The following is a 19,852-nucleotide window of genomic DNA, read 5'->3' as shown; positions in this document are numbered from 1 at the left end:
ACTTTACACCACTGGATTTTATTTGGTTTGAGTGTATATCTGGCCTTTGACTGAGTCTTGTTTGTGTGTGCTGAGCGTGTTCCTCTAATTGACCTGAATACGAGCAGCCATCTGTTGGTCTGAAGGCTCTGTGCTGGACAGGGCTGGGCTATAGGCTATAGGTTGCCAGTCAGACTGTCTGGAGTATACAGGCAGATTAATCAGGCCAATTATCCTGTTAAGATGTAGGTGAACCAACGTGTGTGGCAGTGAAGATAGTAGAGTGTGTGTATGTGTTTGTGGATGAGTACATGGTCAATTTCAAGGATTGACAATCTGTAAAGTTGACAGCGGGAAATGAGAAATGCAGCAGGTGTCGTCTGAGCATAATGCAATGTATCACCAGTGTTGTTGGGGTTAAAATCCATATTGATTAATTAAATTGCCTTTTCAATTACTGATATGAACTTTCCAGAATTGACATAATCTAAATGGAATTGATCCCAACCCTGCAGCATGTAGTATAGCCTACAGAGAAAGAGACTGGAAAGGTTGGGGTGAGCCGAGAGAGAGAGAGAGAGAGAGAGAGAGAGAGAGAGAGAGAGAGAGAGAGAGAGAGAGAGAGAGAGAGAGAGAGAGAGAGAGAGAGAGAGAGAGAGAGAGAGAGAGAGAGAGAGAGAGAGAGAGAGAGGTGTTAACACACTCCCCTGGAGTAAATCTCCCAATCTGATCAGTGTATGTGGTGAGGTGGATTTACTAACTGACCAACAGAACAGAAGCAGGACACACAGGTTCTCAGGTAAGGACACTTTCTTTCTGTTCAACAATGTGTAGATTATGACCATTCACGTTGGATTTCTTGACTTTCATTCCAAGATGAATTAGATTATTTCAAGTTCAGTTTGATGTTAGATACAGGTGTATTTCTCTCCAAGGTGATGCTTTCTATCCATTACTACAAGCGTATCTATGGGTCTCTGTCATTACATTCTGACTGACTGAGGTGAACCTGTCTAGTGAAATTCAACTCAATTGATATTACTTTTACCCATTTATCAGATATACTCTGGTTGTGCTGTGTAGAGGCCAGGATTGGGGTCAATTGTTCTTCAATCTAGGAGATGACTGAAATCCACATTTGTTTTTAAATCCTCAATTAGATTGTAATTGACAACCCATCCCTGGAAATTATATTGTCATGCTTCGGTGGTCTCCTTCTGGCTTTGGTAAACTCTACTTAATTGCAAACGTAGCCACCATATGAGCACATATTAGGTTTTTGTTGGTCAGCCCTTTTCTAGTTAGTGTTAAATGTGCCCGTCAGCTTTAAATGTATCAGTAATCACTGACTTCAATGCCCACTTAAACCATATGGTGCCCGTAGGCCTACTATAAGTAAAGCCCCCCCCTTCCCACACACACACACACAGCAGAGGAAAACGTTCTTGTCTCTCGACTCTGTCAGCCTAATAGGTATTTGTAATTAGGTTAATTGGAAGATCTGTGAAAGATAATAAAGGTAGGGCTAAAAAGGCCAAAGAATTGGGATTGGGTGAAACAATCTGGCTCTCCTCTAAGCCAGTGTTTCCCAAACTCGGTCCTGGGGCCGCCCCTGGGTACATGTTTTGGTTTTTGCCCTAGCACTACACAGCTGATTCAAGTCACAAACTCATCTTCAAGCTTATATTATATTAGATATTATCTCTCTCTTTATGGCCATATGAATGACTGTCAGTTGAACTCTGCAGTTGAACTGGGTGGAACAATGTCTGGATTGGGAGCGACAGGTGGCCATCACGGTTTTAGCTGTCACCCCACGTGCCCACACATCTTTATTTACGGTACCGTAAAAATACATCCAATGGTGATTAGATGTGATTAGGAGTGTCTGATTGCTATGGTAGACCGTAACACCACAATAGAAAACAATAAGAGCAGCAGATGCTTGAACTTACATGACAAGGTGTGACTGATCATCAAGAGATTTCTTAAGCAGCCAGTAAAAACAACATTTTAATTTCAGAACATACTCTATTCTTAATAATGTGAAGGCTTAGATGCTCACTTTATTTCTTACTGATTTACTTATTTTTGTGTGTTTTTGTTATAATGATCTGGTGTGCGTGCTATCGGTACTCTGTGATTTTGTTATAATGATCTGGTGTGCGTGCTATCGGTACTCTGTGATTTTGTTATAATGATCTGGTGTGCGTGCTATCGGTACTCTGTGATTTTGTTATAATGATCTGGTGTGCGTGCTATCGGTACTCTGTGATTTTGTTATAATGATCTGGTGTGCGTGCTATCGGTACTCTGTGATTTGGTTTTATTCCAGGCCAATCCCTTGATTAATCTCTCAAAAGCCAATGAATGCATCAACCCTGCATAATGGAATACTGCACTACAGTCAGGCACATGCGTGTAAAAAACAAACAAACAATGACTCTTTATTTCATTTAGTCTATTCTCTCTCTTGTAACTTCAAATGCAACGAATTGCCTATCGGTTTACAATGAGTACCGCCAGTAGTAGGTTAGTAGCACGTGTTGCCTCACGGTCAGGGACAGGGACAGGGACAGGGTCAGGGACAGGGACAGGGACAGGGACAGGGACAGGGACAGGGTCAGGGACAGGGACAGGGACAGGGGCGACTGCAGTTTGATAGTTTGTTAGCAGAACAAATTCAAGTAAAGACTAGCTTGTTTTGACAGCATAGCCTAGCTAACTAGCTGATCCATCTAGTCTACATCAGCGATTATCAGATACTGATAGACCGCGGTAGTGGTTCTAGCAAGATAATAAACTAACTTTCTTTCATCTTTGAGCTGGCTTAGTCTACAATGTATGATGAGTGAGTGTGTTGTGGTAGAAAAGTAAAGCCTATGTTTAAACAAATCATGGAGAATTTGGCTACAGGAGCAGTAAAAAAATATAAATGGAATGACGGTCATTTTGGAAGGGGGCACCCTTTTTCTCACTTTGAGACCACCAAAGATCTGTGTAAGGCCATGCCTAGAGTACAGTACTGGCTTCCATACCTACAACTGCAGCCTTGTAGTCTTCCAAACAGCATCCACAGCAATAGAAGGGGAACTACCGGTCCCTGCTACTTCGTGTGCTGTCCTAGACCAAAAGTTACTCAGCTGCATTCTAAACCTCATACTTTTCTTGCAGGTGCTTTCCACAACAAACCTGGTTCTCCCACACCATAAAATAAGAAACTTTCAGAGGTATCAGACCACAGAGCTATTGGAAAATAGCTTTTCTGGGACATGCTGCTTTTAATTCAAAAGAGTTAAACTTACTCACATCAGAAAGGTTGAAGTCTATTTCTTCAACCTCAAAGCATACTCAAAGAGTGCTGAAAATGGGACACAAGTGCATCTTTAAACCCTCGTCGTTACAAACACTCATCCTCTCCACCATCCTCCTCTTCATCTCCCCTACCTCTGCCATGCCAGGGCCTGACTATGGAGGCCACCCGCGATTCATCTGCATTCCCGTCCCTGCCGATACCGACCCTGCCTGCTTCCCCTCTGGGGGGCCAGTCATGGTGCCTAGCGGGGCAGGACACCACACGCCTCCTGTAGGGCCCCCAAACAATAATGACTGGTGGGGAATGACAGAGGAGGCTAAAACCACTATTTTACACCTGAGAGAGAGCCTGGTGCAGCAAAAAGAGACCATCCTGGATATGAGAGAGACCATCAGGGAGCTGACCGCCAAGCTCACCCTGTGTGAGGGCTCTGGGCCGGGCATCGTGGCTCACAACGACCACCATGAACCTCCATCTCATCACGGAGGGGCTGTCAGCCATCTACCTTACGCTGACAACGGTCACCATGACAACCAGCAGGGTCACCATGGAAACAACAACCATGCTTTGGATGCAGCCGGACGCTACCCTGGGAATGGGGGGCACCATTCGGACAGTGGGCATAACAACAGGGGGAAGGATAAACACGCAACATCAGAGGATATGATATCATCAAAATCGCCGGAAGAACTGGGCAGGATGCTGCAGGCCCTTAAAGAGAGAATGGATAACCTGCAGGTGAGAGAAAGTTCAGTTTAGTACAGAAAAGAGATAATGGAGATAGGATGGGGTCATGAGGAAAGAGATAAAAGAATGACAGAGGGATGAGAGACAGAGACTAAAATGAGGATTAAGGGATTACTTTAAATTGTAAAAAGCGTCTGCTAAATGGCAGATTACTATATTATAATGCGCGAGAGAGAGGGAGAGAGAAAAGAAGAGGGGTGTAATGTGTTTCCATGTGTCACTTCCTTGTCTTGTCTCAGGTCAGGTGATGCACATGTCATTGGATTGTTTGGTCAAATAAACAAATCAAGCTGAATAAGAGCTCGGGATAATTAAATCTGTTGATCAGTTAATCACATGAAAGTACCACCCTGCCATGCGAGACACCATCTGCCACAGGCAGACAGAGTTCTACATCTTGTTTCCTGGCATCAAAATCCTTTATTTGTAAAAACAATCAAGGATCACCATTGTCCCTTTCCTCTGCTACACTGCCAGCCCTGTCTGACTGTCTGGAGCAGAACAGTCTTGGCACAGAGAGAGACTGGCATCCCTGGCATAACCGATCCTGGCCTGACATTGAAGTGGCTTTAGGGGTTGGATGATCACCGTGTCTAAGTCAAAATGGGCACACTAGACAAGGTTATTGAGCACTGACGGTTTAAATGGATTCTGCTTGAGTACGCTTGGTAGGGTTTGGTATGGTTGGGTGGGTGGGTTTGAGATGAGCAGGGCAGAGCAAGCTGAGTGAGTTTAAGATTGGTAGAGAGAGTTAGGTTAGCTTGGTAGTTAGCTTAGGTTAGCTTGGTAGTGGAGCTGGATGGAGCTGGGCAGGGCACATCATTCCTACCTGTTTTCTCTCTCTTGCTTTCTCTCGTAATTCAGGCTTTGTCGTCCAGGTTTGTGGCCTGATTATGAGGCTGTAAGTGGAGATCATGATAATTGACACTGATCTCTGATCTGTACCCTCTGCTGCCCGTGCCATCTGTCTATCGTCACTGTCCCACAGAGAGACCACAAGTCAACAATGTAGAAACTCACATATCTCTCAATCTGTTTCTCAATCTCAACCATAATTTAAAAAATAATGTATGTACTATAGTCAACAGTAAATAAGGGTAGTGTTTGTGTCTCCCTCCCCAGCAGTCAAGGAACACCTCCACCACCTACTCCAGCTCTCTGAAGGAGCTCCTCCAGAGGAAAATCAGTGCTCTGGAGCAGCAGATGCACCACACCGCTGCTGCCCTCAGCAGCAGCCCCAATCACCATGACGACAGCGATCACCACGATGACGGGCACCATGAAGACCACGACGATGACGGGCATCACGACGACAGTCACCATGACGACCACCCCGATGATCACCATGACGATGGGCAACACGACAACGAGGCAGATAGCCATGGTTACCTGCAAAGAACGGGTTATCACATACCAGGGCCCAGGGCTGGCCTGCACTCCAACAACAAATTGGACTCTCTACTGAATAACCTGCACCACACAGGTACCAACAGCAGGAAGAAGACCAAGAACCCTGATGCCTTCCAGATCGGTTTCCCCATGAGAACCAACTACATGTACGGGAAGGTGAAGACGACCCTCCTCCACAAGATCTTTGCCCTCACCCTGTGTCTGTGGATAAAGGGGGGCGCAGGCCCCGGGCTGGGGACCCCCTTCTCCTACTCTGTACCAGGACAGGCCAACGAACTGGTGCTGATCGAGTGGGGCAACAACCCCATGGAGCTGTTGGTGGATGACAAGGTGAGATGGGGAGAGAGAGGGTTGAGTAGAGAGTGGCCATGTCTGAATACCCATCCTAGTGTATTACATACCTAAACTGCATACTTATTTCGGTGTTTGGTCTAGTGGAATTCACTCGTCTTTTCATCTTTTCCAATGTGTTTGACAACAGCTGATAATCAGAGAAATTGACTTCCTGTACCAAAATTAACGAATTGTGGGAGTCTATTTTTGAAATGTCAATTTATAAAACAATTTTTCTGCATACTATTTACACTGAACAAAAATATAAATGCAACATAAAGTGTTGGTCCCATGTTTCATGAGCTGACATAAAAGATACCCATACATTTTCCACTCACAAAAAGCTTATTTCTCTCAACTTTTGTGCAGAAATTTGTTTACATCCGTTAGTGAGAATTTTTCCTTTGCCAAGATCATCCATCCATGTAGCATAACAAGAAGCTGATTAAACAGCATGATCATTACACAGGTGCACCTTGTGCTAGGGAAAATAAAAGGCCACTCTAAAATGTGCAGTTTTGTCACACATCACAATGCCACAGATGTCTCAAGTTTAGAGGGAGCATGCAATTGACTGCAGGATAGTTCACCTGAGCTGTTGCCAGATAATTGAATGTTAATTTCTCTATCATAAGCCGCCTCCAACATTGTTTTAAAGAATTTGGCAGTACCTCTAACCGGCCTCACAACCACAGACCACATGTATGGCATTGTGTGGGCGAGCGGTTTGCTGATGTCAACGTTGTGAACAGAGTACCCCATGGTGATGGTGGGGTCATGGTATGGGCAGGCAGAAGCTACAGACAACAAACAAACACACAACAGTGTGTTCCAGTTCCTGCCAATATTCAACAACTTTTCACAGCCATTGAAGAGGAGTGGGACAACATTCCACAAGGCCACAATCAACTGTCTGATCAACTCTATGTGAAGGAGATGTGTCGACATGGATGAGGCTAATGAGGTTCACACCAGATACTGACTGGTTTTCTGATCCAAGCCCCTACCTTTATTTTAAGGTATCTGTGACCAACAGATGCATATCTGTATTCCCAGTCATGTGAAATCCATAGATTAGGGCCTAATGAATTCATTTCAATTGACTGATTTCCTTATATGAACTGTAACTCAGTAAAATCTTTGAAATTGTTGCATGTTGTGTTTATATTTTTGTTCAGTATAGTATGCTAGAACGGGTATTCGGACATGGGCAGAGGGGATGCTATATAACTCTCTTGGCTTTAACACTTCAGCTGTGAGGATAAAAGCCACGTAAGCCACGTCTCTGTAGCCAAAGGTTTAGCCCAGAAGGCCTGTTGGACTCAGTAGCTCAGAAGCTCAGTATATAATAACTAGGCTACACTGAAGAGCATTGTAACTCCAAAGGTAAACCGAATGGACTTTCTGACACCAGTGATCCGTCTTAATGGCGTGACAATGACGTCAGAGAGCAGCTTACTTAGACAGCAGGTGGAGAGAGTCTCAGCCAGATGGTGAATTACACCATGATTTTTGTGGGTCTCTATTGATTTCTATTTTTTTATGGGACTAATAATAAAGACATAATTTAAACTGTAAAACATTTATTACCTTTTAATGTGACATTAACACAACCAGTCATGATATTTTCATCTGATTGTCGAACAAATCACTTCAAAATGTAGGCTACCTATGCGTGTTCATCCACTTTAAAATAATTGCAGCATGGGCCTCCCGGGTGGCGCAGTGGTTAAGGGTGCTGTACTGCAGCGCCAGCTGTGCCATCAGAGACTCTGGGTTCACGCCCAGGCTCTGTCGTAACCGGCCGCGACCGGGAGGTCCATGGGGCGACGCACAATTGGCCTAGCGTCGTCCTTGGTCGGTCGGTAGGGATGTCCTTGTCTCATTGCACACCAGTGACTCCTGTAGCAGGTCGGGCGCAGTGCGAGCTAGCCAAGGAGGTGCACAGTGTTTCCTCCGACACACAGCACACTTCCAGCCGGGTTGGAACAGTGCGGCTAGGTTGGGTTGTGTATCGGAGGACGCATGACTTTCAACCTTCGTCTCTCCCGAGCCCGTACGGGAGTTGTAGCTATGAGACTAGATAGTAGCTACTACGACACCATGAAATTGAGGAGAAAAAGGGGTAAAAAATTCAAAATAAAAATAATTCCAGCATCCAAACTGCATGTACAGTTGAAGTCAGAAGTTTACATACACCTTAGCCAAATGCATTTAAATTAAGTTTTTCACAATTCCTAACATTTAATCCTAATAAAAATTCAAGTCAGGTAGATCACCACTTTATTTTAAGAATGTGAAATGTCAGAATAATAGTGTGATTTATTTCAGCTTTTATTTCTTTCATCACATTCCCAGTGGGTCAGAAGTTTACATACACACTCAATTAGTATTTGGTAGCATTGCCTTTAAATTGTTTAACATGGGTCAAACGTTTTGGGTATCCTTCCACAAGTTTCCCACAATAGGTTGGGTGAATTTTGACCCATTCCTCCTGACAGAGCTGGTGTAACTGAGTCAGGTTTGTAGGCCTCCTTGCTCGCACATGCTTTTTCAGTTCTGCCCACACATTTTCTATAGGTTTGACGTCAGGGCTTTGTGATGGCCACTCCAATACCTTGACTTTGTTGTCCTTAAGCCATTTTGCCACAACGTTGGAAGTATGCTTGGGGTCATTGTCCATTTGGAAGACCCATTTGCGACTAAGCTTTAACTTCCTGACTGATGTCTTGAGATGTTGCTTCAATAATATATCCACATAATTTCCCTTTCTCATGATGCCATCTATTTTGTGAAGTGCACCAGTCCCTCCTGCAGCAAAGCACCCCCACAACATGATGCTGCCACCCCCGTGCTTCACAGTTGGAATGGTGTTCTTCAGCTTGCAAGCATCCAACTTTTTCCTCCAAACATAACAATGGTCATTATGGCCAAACAGTTATATTTTTGTTTCATCAGACCAGAGGACATTTCTCCCCCCCCCCCCAAAAAAAAAATTTTAGATGTTCTAACTGACTTGCCAAAAGTATAGTTTGTTAACAAGAAATTTGTCGAGTGGTTGAAAACCACATTTTAATGACTAAACTTCAGATTTCAACCGTATACTTGTGCCATTTGATGAATGGAAATAGACATGTGTTACAAAACACCAAGAAGTGTGCCTATTGAAATTCAGCCATTGCCATTGATTAGGCCTACATTAATTGATGCTTCTTGCTGACAAATTGACCTTTTTTGTAGCCTGAAAAGTCTGGACACCTGATAAACAGGATGGTCTGGTCATCCTAACACACAGTGAACTTACCAGACTAGGCTACAACGTGTAAGCCTATTACCATGAACTTCAAATAGATCTACCGGTAGACAGTTATGTAGTGTGTTTTATCTTTATTGCCGGTCACAAAAAAATAAAAAGTAATGCTCCCTATACATTCAGTTGTTTTTACCTTCCAGTAGGCTTACATCACTTCTGTTAGCCTACCTTTTACCTTCCAGTAGGCTTACATCATTTCTGTTAGCCTAACTTTTACCTTCCGGTAGGCTTACATCAGTTCTGTTAGCCTACCTTTTACCTTCCGGTAGGCTTACATCACTTCTATTAGCCTACCTTTTACCTTCCAGTAGGCTTACATCACTTCTGTTAGCCTACCTTTTACCTTCCAGTAGGCTTACATCACTTCTGTTTGCCTACCTTTTACCTTCCAGTAGGCTTACATCACTTCTGTTAGCCTACCTTTTACCTTCCAGTAGGCTTACATCACTTCTGTTTGCCTACCTTTTACCTTCCAGTAGGCTTACATCACTTCTGTTAGCCTACCCTCTCAGCAGAGGCAATTTTACACACATGAACACACACAGAACCGGTAGCCTACATCCAATATAATACATGAGTTAAATTAATCAAAACATGTTTTACACCCTTGTTCATGAGTTAGTCCATAGTTAATGAGTTAATGCTTGGAGTCTTCACAGATCGTGTGACATAAAATACTTCCCTTTTGTCCTTACATTGATGCAATTGATGACAGTGTTATTTATCATTATTAAGCATTTAACAATTGAATTAGAACATTGAACGTTAATCATTTATCCTCTTCTAACCAAAGAGTCACCTTGTAGGCCTACTGTCATTAACGTATAGCCTACTTGTTGGATGGATTGGATGCACATTGGTGTCGAGCTGGAGACTAGTTGTCTAGTGATATTGTCTACCATCATCAGCTGATCCAGAAAAGAAAACAAATATTAATAGAAAATAATAAAGCGAAATAAATGGTCTACTACTTTTGGCCACGGATGGCACAGAGAAACCGAGGTCAAGACAGTTTCAAGTTGGATATTCAATGGATGTTCACGCTTTCAAACCTCAATAGCTTTCAAACCACTTGAGCCACAGACTCCAAATAAGTATCATGATGTTGGAAAAATTGCGTACAATATTGCACGTCTTATTTTCACGATTTGGATATTAATTCACTTTCCAAAGCTCATGGAGATGTGAGCAGCATTTTGAATTCCTAGTTGAATTAGTTAGGGAGCGTAAACAAAGTACAAACTTTTTTCAGAATCTACATTCAGTGGCCCTACACATTGCACACCCTTTAGTTTGTCCATTTTCATCTCGCTCTCCAGGGTGTAAATCTCGTGCTGGGCCGTACCCATATCAGTAGCAGGTCTCCAAGGTGAACAGCCTCTGGCATGTTAAAACAATGTAGGTAAGGGAAGTGGGCAAGTCAGATTCATAACTTATAAGGATTGGATAAGGATTGGCTCTAAGGGCTAGGTTGGTCGGGCTGGGGTGCGAAGTGGGGCTCAAGCCACGGCTGGGGGAGCAGTCGCTCCGTCGCCCTCCTCTCGCCACCGTTGGAAGTTCGTTGTGTGGCCCATCTCGCGGTCTCTCGTGTGTGGTCTCGCAAGGGGCTGCGTGAGGGGCTTCATCAGGTGGTGTCCATCGGAGTGCCAAAGGCGGACCGGTGGGGGATTGGGTCCGGCTGTTGGTGGCGGCGACTCTGGGCGCGTCCTGAGCTCTTCTCGCGGATCTCCCCAGCTATGACGCTCGCTGGCCCTGTTCGCGCTGGGTCTTCGGCAGGTCGTATAGGCCGGCGCCTAGCAGCTGACTTAGAACTGGTGCGGACCAGGGGAATCCAACTGTTGAATTAAAACAAAGCATTGTGAAGGCCCGAGGTGGGTGTTGATGTGATGTGATTTCTGCCCAGTGCTCTGAATGTCAAAGTGAAGAAATTCAATGAAGCGTGAGTAAACGGAGGGAGTAACAAGGATTGTCTTAAAGAGTCCTTAGCCTTAGTAAGGAAGATAACGAGGATGCCTTCTAGCAGAGCTTTTCCAATCCCTCCCTGTATGTGACCTGTTTTCAGGAGTCGCTAACGATGCAAACCAAACGTGAGTTACCTCGGTACTAGTCCATACACAAAGAGAGTCCTGCAGATGGTGACGGCTATTGATCATTAACGGAAGGCGGCAGTCGGTCCTGGAATATGGGGCTTTCGGTCAAGCATGAAAATGTGAGGGCGGTTCCACCAAACTCAATGATTTACTGCGGGACTCTTGTAAACAAATTCTGACCTTGACAGGAAGCCAATCAGAGAATGACGGCTCGAACGCATCCCTGGCTTTGGCTGGGAGGGGGGAGTTATGTCCTGGGAGAAGGCTGATGAAAGTGTACCACTCGCATCAGTCTGATCACAGAGCGGCTATGGTGAAACATTTAAACAAACGTCCCCCGTATACTTCGCTAGCTGTAAACCGAAAAGGTTTGAATCGAACACTGGCTTCGGCTGGACCCGCTAACAGTGGAGCACTAAATAGAGATGGAATGTGCTTAGCCATTATGGACACTACCAGGTCTCAGGTCTGCCTGGGTGCGGGACTCTACACATTCTATGTGGGAGCTCTCTTCTATGCTCCTTGGAGCATGGAGGACAGCATGTGGAGCATGTGGAGATAGCATGTGCCTTACCATTAGCTGACACTACCAGGCCTCAAGCTTGCCTGAGTGCGGGACACCCGACATTGTAGATGGGGAGGTCTCACCTACGCTCACTAAACTCCGAAGTGGAGACTAAACCCATTGGCCCTGCAGTGATCGGTCATTACATGGATCTGGATCTTGCCCTATGAAGTGGGGAAAGGTATCTCCAGCTTGTCTGGGGAGGGAGGCCTACATCGGATGTGGGTAGTACCATCCACGCCCATTGATTTGTTGCGGACCCATAAAATGAACAGAAGAAACCTAGGTTCCCACTGGGTATGGATCACTGAATGTCAACTACCCACCTGTCGCGGTCACACTCAATTCACCAAAGCACATGAAGCTACCATCTGTGGGATTATGACTAAATCAGAATCCCCCCTAAAAGTAACGATACCGTAGCACCTCAGATCTTAGGATGGCCCAGGATAGCCTGCCTCTTTTAGCAGGTGAGTAGAGCTGTTCGTGACGAGGTTGGAGTGCGGCCGGATGAGTTGCCACCCTTCTCCTGATGTGCACGGCATTTTGTGGGGAACCTGGTGCTAAATCACTCATAGACAACCTGATTCTGGGTCAGGGTTTCATACGTAGCAGAGCAGCTCACTCGCTGCGATCTATTGAAAGAGCCCTCGATCCAAGCTTTTGTCGGGGACGGAAGGCGTCTTCCTCCACCATACTCCTTCGTTACTTACAGGTTACCAGGTGCACTCAGAAGGGCCAGGGGACAGAGGCCAGACATGGAGTGTGAGAGAGCCCAGGCAGGCAGGTAGAAGGTGTAAGACATCGACATGGGGCTCTGGATAGGTAGGGGGCTAGGTGATGGTCGCTTGTCCTCTGGTGGGACTGTGAGTCAGGTTGGGTCTCGCTGTGGAAGTCAAAGGGTTACCAGGTGCACTAGGAGGCCTCCATCAAGGCGGGGGGAACTCAGAGTCCGAGCAGGGGCAGCCGGACTCGGGGGCCATGGAGGTTGGATTGGGGACTTAGTCTCTGAGTGGAAAAAAGCGGGCGGTCACCGGGTGCACAGAGCCTATTTCAGGTTACCAGGTGCACATGGTCCCTGACAGTGGGAATATAGACGTCTTAGTGTCTGGGGAGGGGTGCTTAAGTGTGGGTGTCCCGGTTCGCCTGGTGGGCAAGGTTATGGAGATGCTGAGCCCCTGCCGGGACGAGATGATGGGTGATGCCCAGTGAGAGGGGTGTTGACCGGGTAGTGAGAGTAGGTATGGAGCCCTGGAGATCTGTGGTTCCAGGGAGTAAGCTCTACTTGATTACTATTGACAAGCCTGTGTAGTAAAGCTGTAGTGTTTTAACTACTTATTTAATACCAAGTCATCAAGTCATCAAGAAGTACAAATCTTTACCTGTTTACTACTGGAAACACACGTTATCTCCTTGTGTTGTCAACTTGGTGGTACTCAATCCCTACTCTCCTCCCTTCCCCCCAGGCAGTGACTCTGCCCCTTTCTATCAGCGATGGAAAGTGGCACCATGTGTGTGTGACGTGGTCGACGAGGGACGGTGAGTGGGAGGCGTACCAGGACGGGGTGAAGAGGGGCTCTGGGGAGAACCTGTCCGCATGGCATCCCATCAAACCTGGAGGGGTCTTCATCCTCGGACAGGAACAGGTAATCTTCAAATTCTTTCAGTTGGTTATTGAGTGTCTACAAAAAGCTTCTGCATTACACAAGACAAGAAAAGTGCACACTAAGCCATTTTCCCTGCGACCTCACTCATTAACCCCTTGAGCAAGGCAGTTAACCCCCAACAACAAACTGCTCCCCGGGCGCCTATGCAGTGGACGCCAATTGAGGCAGCCCACCGAGCTTCTCTGATTCAGAGAGGTTATGTGGAAGCCACATTTCTGTTGAATGTGTCGTGTCTTTTGCATCATTAAACTAAAGACTTATTTTGATCAAATAAATTCTCTGTAATTATTATTACGTGATTAAACTAACTTAATCATGTAAATGTAATTAACTAGGAAATCGGGGCACCAAGGAAAATATTCAGATTACAAAGTTATATTTTTCCTAATATAACTTTCAGATATTTTAATATCTGATCAATTAGTATTCTAATTAATGAATTATTCTTTACCTCACGTTAGTCTCATTCCAAACGTCGTAAATTGTTGGCTATCTGCACGAACCCAGTCTTCACTATGAGTCATCCATACATCAAGTGTCTCAATCATTTATTTATTAACTAACTAAATAATCAAAGAAATGCATACACAAACAAACAAGTAGATATGGTTACAAGGAAATGATAGGGAATGTGACCTAGTGGGCTAAACCGGTATCGCGGTTTGGTGGACAAAAGGGAAGTGGGGGTCAACTGAGATAAAAGACACTACAAAGTTGATAATTATAACAATTGAAATGCCAATCCTTTGCACATGAACGCTCTCATTTGGGAATAATTGCAATCAATATATATATTTACACTCAGTGTGTCGTCGTGATCTCTGTTGGAAAGTTTGTCCGCCCTCTCTCTCTCTGCCGTGGTTAGAATGGATTGTTCAGAGTAACATTCAGCAATGTTGTAATAGAATAGATGTTTCTGCGGTTGTCGGTCCTCGCATTCACGGGTACATAATTTCTAGCTGCTGACTACTAATTAGTATCGAATAATAACTCTTATTCTGCCGGATCGATAGTCTCAGAGTTTAACCACATGGTATGGTTAAAAGATTCAGCAATCTACTCAAACCTGAACTCCCTCTGTGATGAGGTACTAGTCTGGGCTCAAATCTTAGCTCGCTCATAATTGAGGTAAGCTTGGTCTGAAGATGATTCTCCAGGTGGGGATTATATTCGGAAGAGCAGAAAACGGCTGTCCCATGATGCCAGATCAATGTCTGTGCTCATGGGGCGGGCCAATGTCTTAGTTAACTTTAAAGGGAATTGGGTTCCCTTTCATTTAACAGTTTAAAATCACATTACACAATTTAACAAATAGTTTCATCTTTACTCAATCATTTTATACAACAATTAGATGCAAGCCTCATAACTGAGACTCTTGTATAAACAGAGTTATGGTAATGTGGCTGTATTGTCTCTCATGAGTTTCACAAACATTAAAAGAAATGGACCGGTCATAGCTGGATTCTTCCCCGACCGCGTACACCTTCTCCAAAACATGTACATTGTTCAGTTCTCAAGTTCTATGCTGGAGAAGAGGTTCCTTTGTTCTCCTGTGAAAACTCACTCTCTCTTATACTCTGGCCATGAGGAGAGAACTCCTCAAGGAATTTATGACCTGCCTAACAGAGCCTGTTGGTAGGGGGTGAGGGAGAGAGGGGGATGGTGCAGAGAGAGGGGGATGGTACTCGCTATCCCCAAGAGGGCAACGTCATGGCAAATGCATTCAGTTGTGCAACTGACTTGGTATCCCCTTTCTCTTCCTTCCTTCCCTCCTCAGCCCTTATCCTAGTATAGCCTCCCTTTATGTATCACGCCACGGCTGTCTAGAATGCTATGTTTACACAGTCACACAATTCTGATCTTCTTATTTTTTACCACTAATTGTTTTTTTCACAATAATTGGGCAAAAGATCAGAATTGGGCCACCAGTGTAAACGCAGCCCAAGCAGAAGGACTGTTGTGCGTGCGCCCTTAACCAACCACAAAAGCAGTCACTTCACTAGCATGGGCTTTCTCTCAGAAACAGTGATCGTGTTTGCGGTGAAGGTCAGAGTCATTACTGTGTAATCCTAGCCTCTGACCTCTGAACCCTGACCTTGTCTCATTTAGAGCAGCAGATAGGTTTTGTCATATAATGAATGCTGACTACCACCTACCATACATGCAGGAGGTTGGGGAGGACAGGCTCATGGTAATGGCTGGAGTGGAATAGGTAAAAGGGTATCAAATACATCAAACACATGGTTTTCATTCGATGCCATTCCATTCGCTCCGTTCCGGACATTATTATGAGTTGTCCTTCCCTCAGCAGCATCCTGTGATCCAAAGCTAGCCACAAACAAACCCCATTGTTTAGTTTAAATGCATTTATGGCTCCTTTCTTAAGTACAAATCCTAACTTTAGAATGAGCCTAACATGACCTTATCTCTCTCCTCCAGGACACTCTGGGAGGTCGTTTCGATGCCACGCAGGCGTTTATGGGGGACATCTCTGACCTCCAGATGTGGGCTAATGTCCTCACGGCCCATGACATCTACAGCCTGGCCTCCTGCAACAGCCACCTCAGTGGGGACGTCATCACCTGGTCCGAGAACCTGGTGGAGCTCCACGGAGGGGTCACCAAGTACCCCTTTGACCCCTGTCACTAAGGGCAACCAACTATTATGACATTATCAATAGATCCATATCACACACACACTTAAAAGTACTCCTATCGAAGAAGGATTTCTTTCCGATCCAGAGGGGGTATGAGATCAGAGGGGGTATGAGACCACTTAATATTACCACCTGACTAAAACTATGCCTTCCTTTTAGTCTGAAAGACGGTAGACCCCCATTCCCAGAAACTGTGTTATGACTATTATGGAATTAAATGTTTTGATAATGAAATGGACTATACTGTATATACAGTGCCTTCAGAAAGTATTCATACCCCTTGACTTATTCCATGTTTTGTTGTGTTACAGCCTGAATTCTAAATTTATTAAATTATAACAAATGTTCATCCATCTACACATAATACCACATAATGACAAAGTGAAAACATGTTTTTAGAAATGTTTGCAAATGTATTGAAAATAAAATACAGAAATAACCATTTACACAAGTATTCGCACCCCTTAGTTAATTCTTTGTAGAAGCAACTTTGGCAATGATTACAGCTATGAGTCTTTCTGGGTAAGTCTCTAAGAGCTTTCCAGACCTGGATTGTGCAATATTTTACAATTCTTCAAGCTCTGTCAAATTGGTTGTTGATTATAGGCAACCATTTTCAGGTCTTACCATACATTTTCAAGTAGAGTTAAGTCAAAACCATAACTTGACCAGTCAGGAACATTCACATCTGGTTGGTAAGCAACTCCAATGTAGATTTAGTCTTGTGTTTTAGGTTATTGTCCTGCTGAAATGTGAATTAATCTCCCAGTGTCTGTTGGAAAGCAGACTGAAACAAGTTTTCCTCTAGGGTTTTGCCTGTGCTTAGATCTATTCCATTTATTTTTTATCCTGAAAAACTCCCCAGTCCTGAACGATTACAAGCATACCCATAACATGATGCAGCCACCACTATGCTTGAAAATATGGAGAGTGGTACTCAGTAATGTGCTGTATTGGATTTGCTCCAAACACAACACTTTATATTCAGGACAACAAGTTAATTGCTTTGCCACATTTTTGCAGTATTACTTTAGTGCCTTGTTCCAAAGAGGATTCATGTTTTGGAATATTTTTATTCTGTACAGGCTTCCTTCTTTTCACTCTGTCAATTAGATTTGCATTGTGGTGTAACTACAATGTTGTTGATCCATCCTCAATTTTCTCCTGTCACAGCCAAATTCACTGCTTGACTGTGAGGGACCTTACAGTATGTGTCGGGAACAAAGATGAGGTAGTCATTCAAAAATCATGTTAAGCACTAATATTGCACACAATAAAGTCCATGCAACTTATGTGACTTTTTAAGCTAAATTGTACTCCTGAACTTATTTTAACTTGCCATAACAAAGGGGTTGACTATTTATTGACTTAAGACATTTCATTTTTTATTAATTTGACATGATTGGGTATTGTGTGTAGGCCAGTGACCAAACATCTAACTGTAATAAATGTTTTATTCAGGCTGTAACACAACAAATGTAGAATAAGTCAAGTGGTGTGAATACTTTCTGAAGGCTCTGTATATGTATCTATTTTTCTAGCTTCTATTTGACCCTTTATTAGTGTTTTAACTGCTGTTTTAATGTCACAACAAGGATGATATGACATATTGTCATATAGTTGATGAAGATCAATAGATATTGTTGTTACGGTACACAGCATCCTTATAGTGGGCCCGTATCATTTACTTTGAAAGTGGTTACATAGGTAGAAGGAGAGAGTGAGGTTGACCAATGGATTCTCTTTGAAAGAAGATTCCTTGAAACATACAGCTACTATACCAAAGAAACCAAAGAAAAGTTAGATTAATTCATTTGTTTAGTCTTTTTATTTTTTTTCCTGTTTTCCTGTGAAATAGTACATTGAGTACATTTTCTTAAAGCCGGAGTCCTTAGTTGTTACATTCATTTTTGGACTTATAAATTAATGACATATACCCAATGATTCTTGAAGAATATAACTTAGAAATGAATCATGAGCTTAGTTCAAATGTCATACCATATCAGAACCCAAAATATAAGCTTGTTTTACTCCAATATTTGTAAACAATGCAAATGTAAACAAACACTGTATAGCCTCCAAACATGGGTAAAACTGATCATGTTGATATCATGGGTGGTCAGTCTTTGCATCCACAGCTCTGTCTATGAATTTAAGAGTGGTGACATTTCTCCAGGCCCATATCTCAGCTTTATACCAAACCGGAGGTGGGGTGACCTCTTTGTTATGGTTTCAATTCAGGATTCTAGCTTTGTGTTATTGTTTTGATTTCAGAAAAATGTTTCAATGATTTACCTGAGACATGAATTCCCAGCAAAGAAATGTGCTTTATGAGTCTTTATATGTATACTGAACAAAAATATCAATGCAACATGCAACTACTTCAAAGATTTTACTGAGTTACAGTTCATATAAGGAAATCAGTCAATTGAAAGAAATTCATTATGCCCTAATCTATGGATTTCACATGACTGAGCAGGGGCGCAGCCATGGGTGGGCCTAGGAGGGCATAGGCCCACCCACTTGGGAATCAGGTCCACCCACTGGGGAGCCAAGCACAGACAATCAGAATTCGTTTTTTTTCCCACAAAAGGGATTTATTACAGACAGAAATACTCCTCAGGCCTCAGCGGCTTATGGTAGAGAAACTAACATTCAATTCTCTGGCAACAGCTCTGTTGGACATTCATGCAGTCAGCATGCCAATTGCATGCTCCCTCAAAACTTGAGACATCTGTGGCATTGTGTTGTGACAAAACTGTACATTTTAGAGTGGCCTTCTTTTGTCCCCAGCACAAGCTGCACCTGTGTAAGGATCATGCTGTTTAATCAGCTTCTTGATATGCCACACCTGTCAGGTGGATAGATTATCTTGGCAAAGGAGAAAAGCTCACTAACAGGGATGTAAAAAAATGTGTGTACAAAATTCTAAACTGATCTGGGAGAATCTAAAAAAGTTAACAGGGAAAGACCATAGTAACACTGCAAAAAGACTAGAAATCATGGTGAATAACAATCTAACACCGGATGCAGTCGAAATAGCAATAGCCTTCAATTCCTACTTTATTGACTCTGTCAGGGTACTGACACAGAACCCCTCCACTGGTTTCTTGGGCTCAGTGCTAGTGAATGACGCTCAACCTGTCTTCATCATAAGGGAGGTTTCTGAGTCAAAGGTGAACAAGGTGATTAGCTCACTAAATAACTCTAAAGCCAAAGATGTGTTTGGGCTGGACTCTACCTTTCTTAAAAACTACAAAGAGTCACTCATTGGCCCCATTACTAAGGTCACCAACACATCTATTGGTCTCGGGGTGTTTCCAAGGGTATGGAAGTCAGCCATAATAACGGCCATCTTTAAATCAGGCGACCCTGCTGACGTGAGTAACTATAGGCCCATTAGTATACTACCTGTGGTGTCAACAACTGATTGCCCACCTCAACAACAGCACCTTCATATTACACTCCATGCAGTTTGGCTTCAGAGCGAAACACTCCACAGAAACGGCCAACTGCTTTCTTCTGGAAAATGTGAAGTCCAAGATGGACAAAGGGGGCGTTGTTGGGGCTGTGTTTCTGGACCTAAGGAAGGGTTTTGATACTGTTAACTATGAGATTCTCATCACAAAATTGTCCAAGTTCAACTTTTCCCCTGATGCCTTGAGATGGATGAAATCATACCTTGAAGGCAGAACTCAGTGTGTCAGAGTGAGCAATGAGCTGTCGCCCACTTTTAGCTATGATGTGGGCGTGCCCCAAGGGTCAATACTGGGGCC

General features: G+C 43.8%; 1 protein-coding gene across 2 annotated transcripts; it reads left to right on the top strand.

The window, feature by feature from the left end:
- The first annotated feature begins 730 nt into the window (after positions 1 to 730).
- On the top strand, positions 731 to 18,998 carry LOC139388591 (neuronal pentraxin-1-like). Of its 2 annotated transcripts, none has more exons than XM_071135354.1 (5): positions 731 to 778; positions 3,154 to 4,033; positions 5,168 to 5,782; positions 13,220 to 13,399; positions 15,860 to 18,998. In XM_071135354.1, the coding sequence occupies exons 2-5, from the start codon at positions 3,347 to 3,349 to the stop codon at positions 16,067 to 16,069; spliced, it is 1,692 nt and encodes a 563-aa protein (XP_070991455.1). In that variant the 5' UTR covers positions 731 to 778; positions 3,154 to 3,346; the 3' UTR covers positions 16,070 to 18,998. The 2 variants fall into 2 exon arrangements, with proteins under 2 accessions (XP_070991455.1, XP_070991448.1); XM_071135347.1 differs by having other exon boundaries at positions 5,165 to 5,782.
- The last annotated feature ends 854 nt before the right edge of the window (positions 18,999 to 19,852 follow it).

The sequence above is a fragment of the Oncorhynchus clarkii genome, chromosome 3 (genome assembly GCF_045791955.1).
Source record: "Oncorhynchus clarkii lewisi isolate Uvic-CL-2024 chromosome 3, UVic_Ocla_1.0, whole genome shotgun sequence".
Taxonomy (NCBI): Eukaryota; Metazoa; Chordata; class Actinopteri; order Salmoniformes; family Salmonidae; genus Oncorhynchus; species Oncorhynchus clarkii.
Note: the sequence above shows the minus strand (reverse complement) of the source record. Positions and strands in the feature narration are given on the sequence as shown.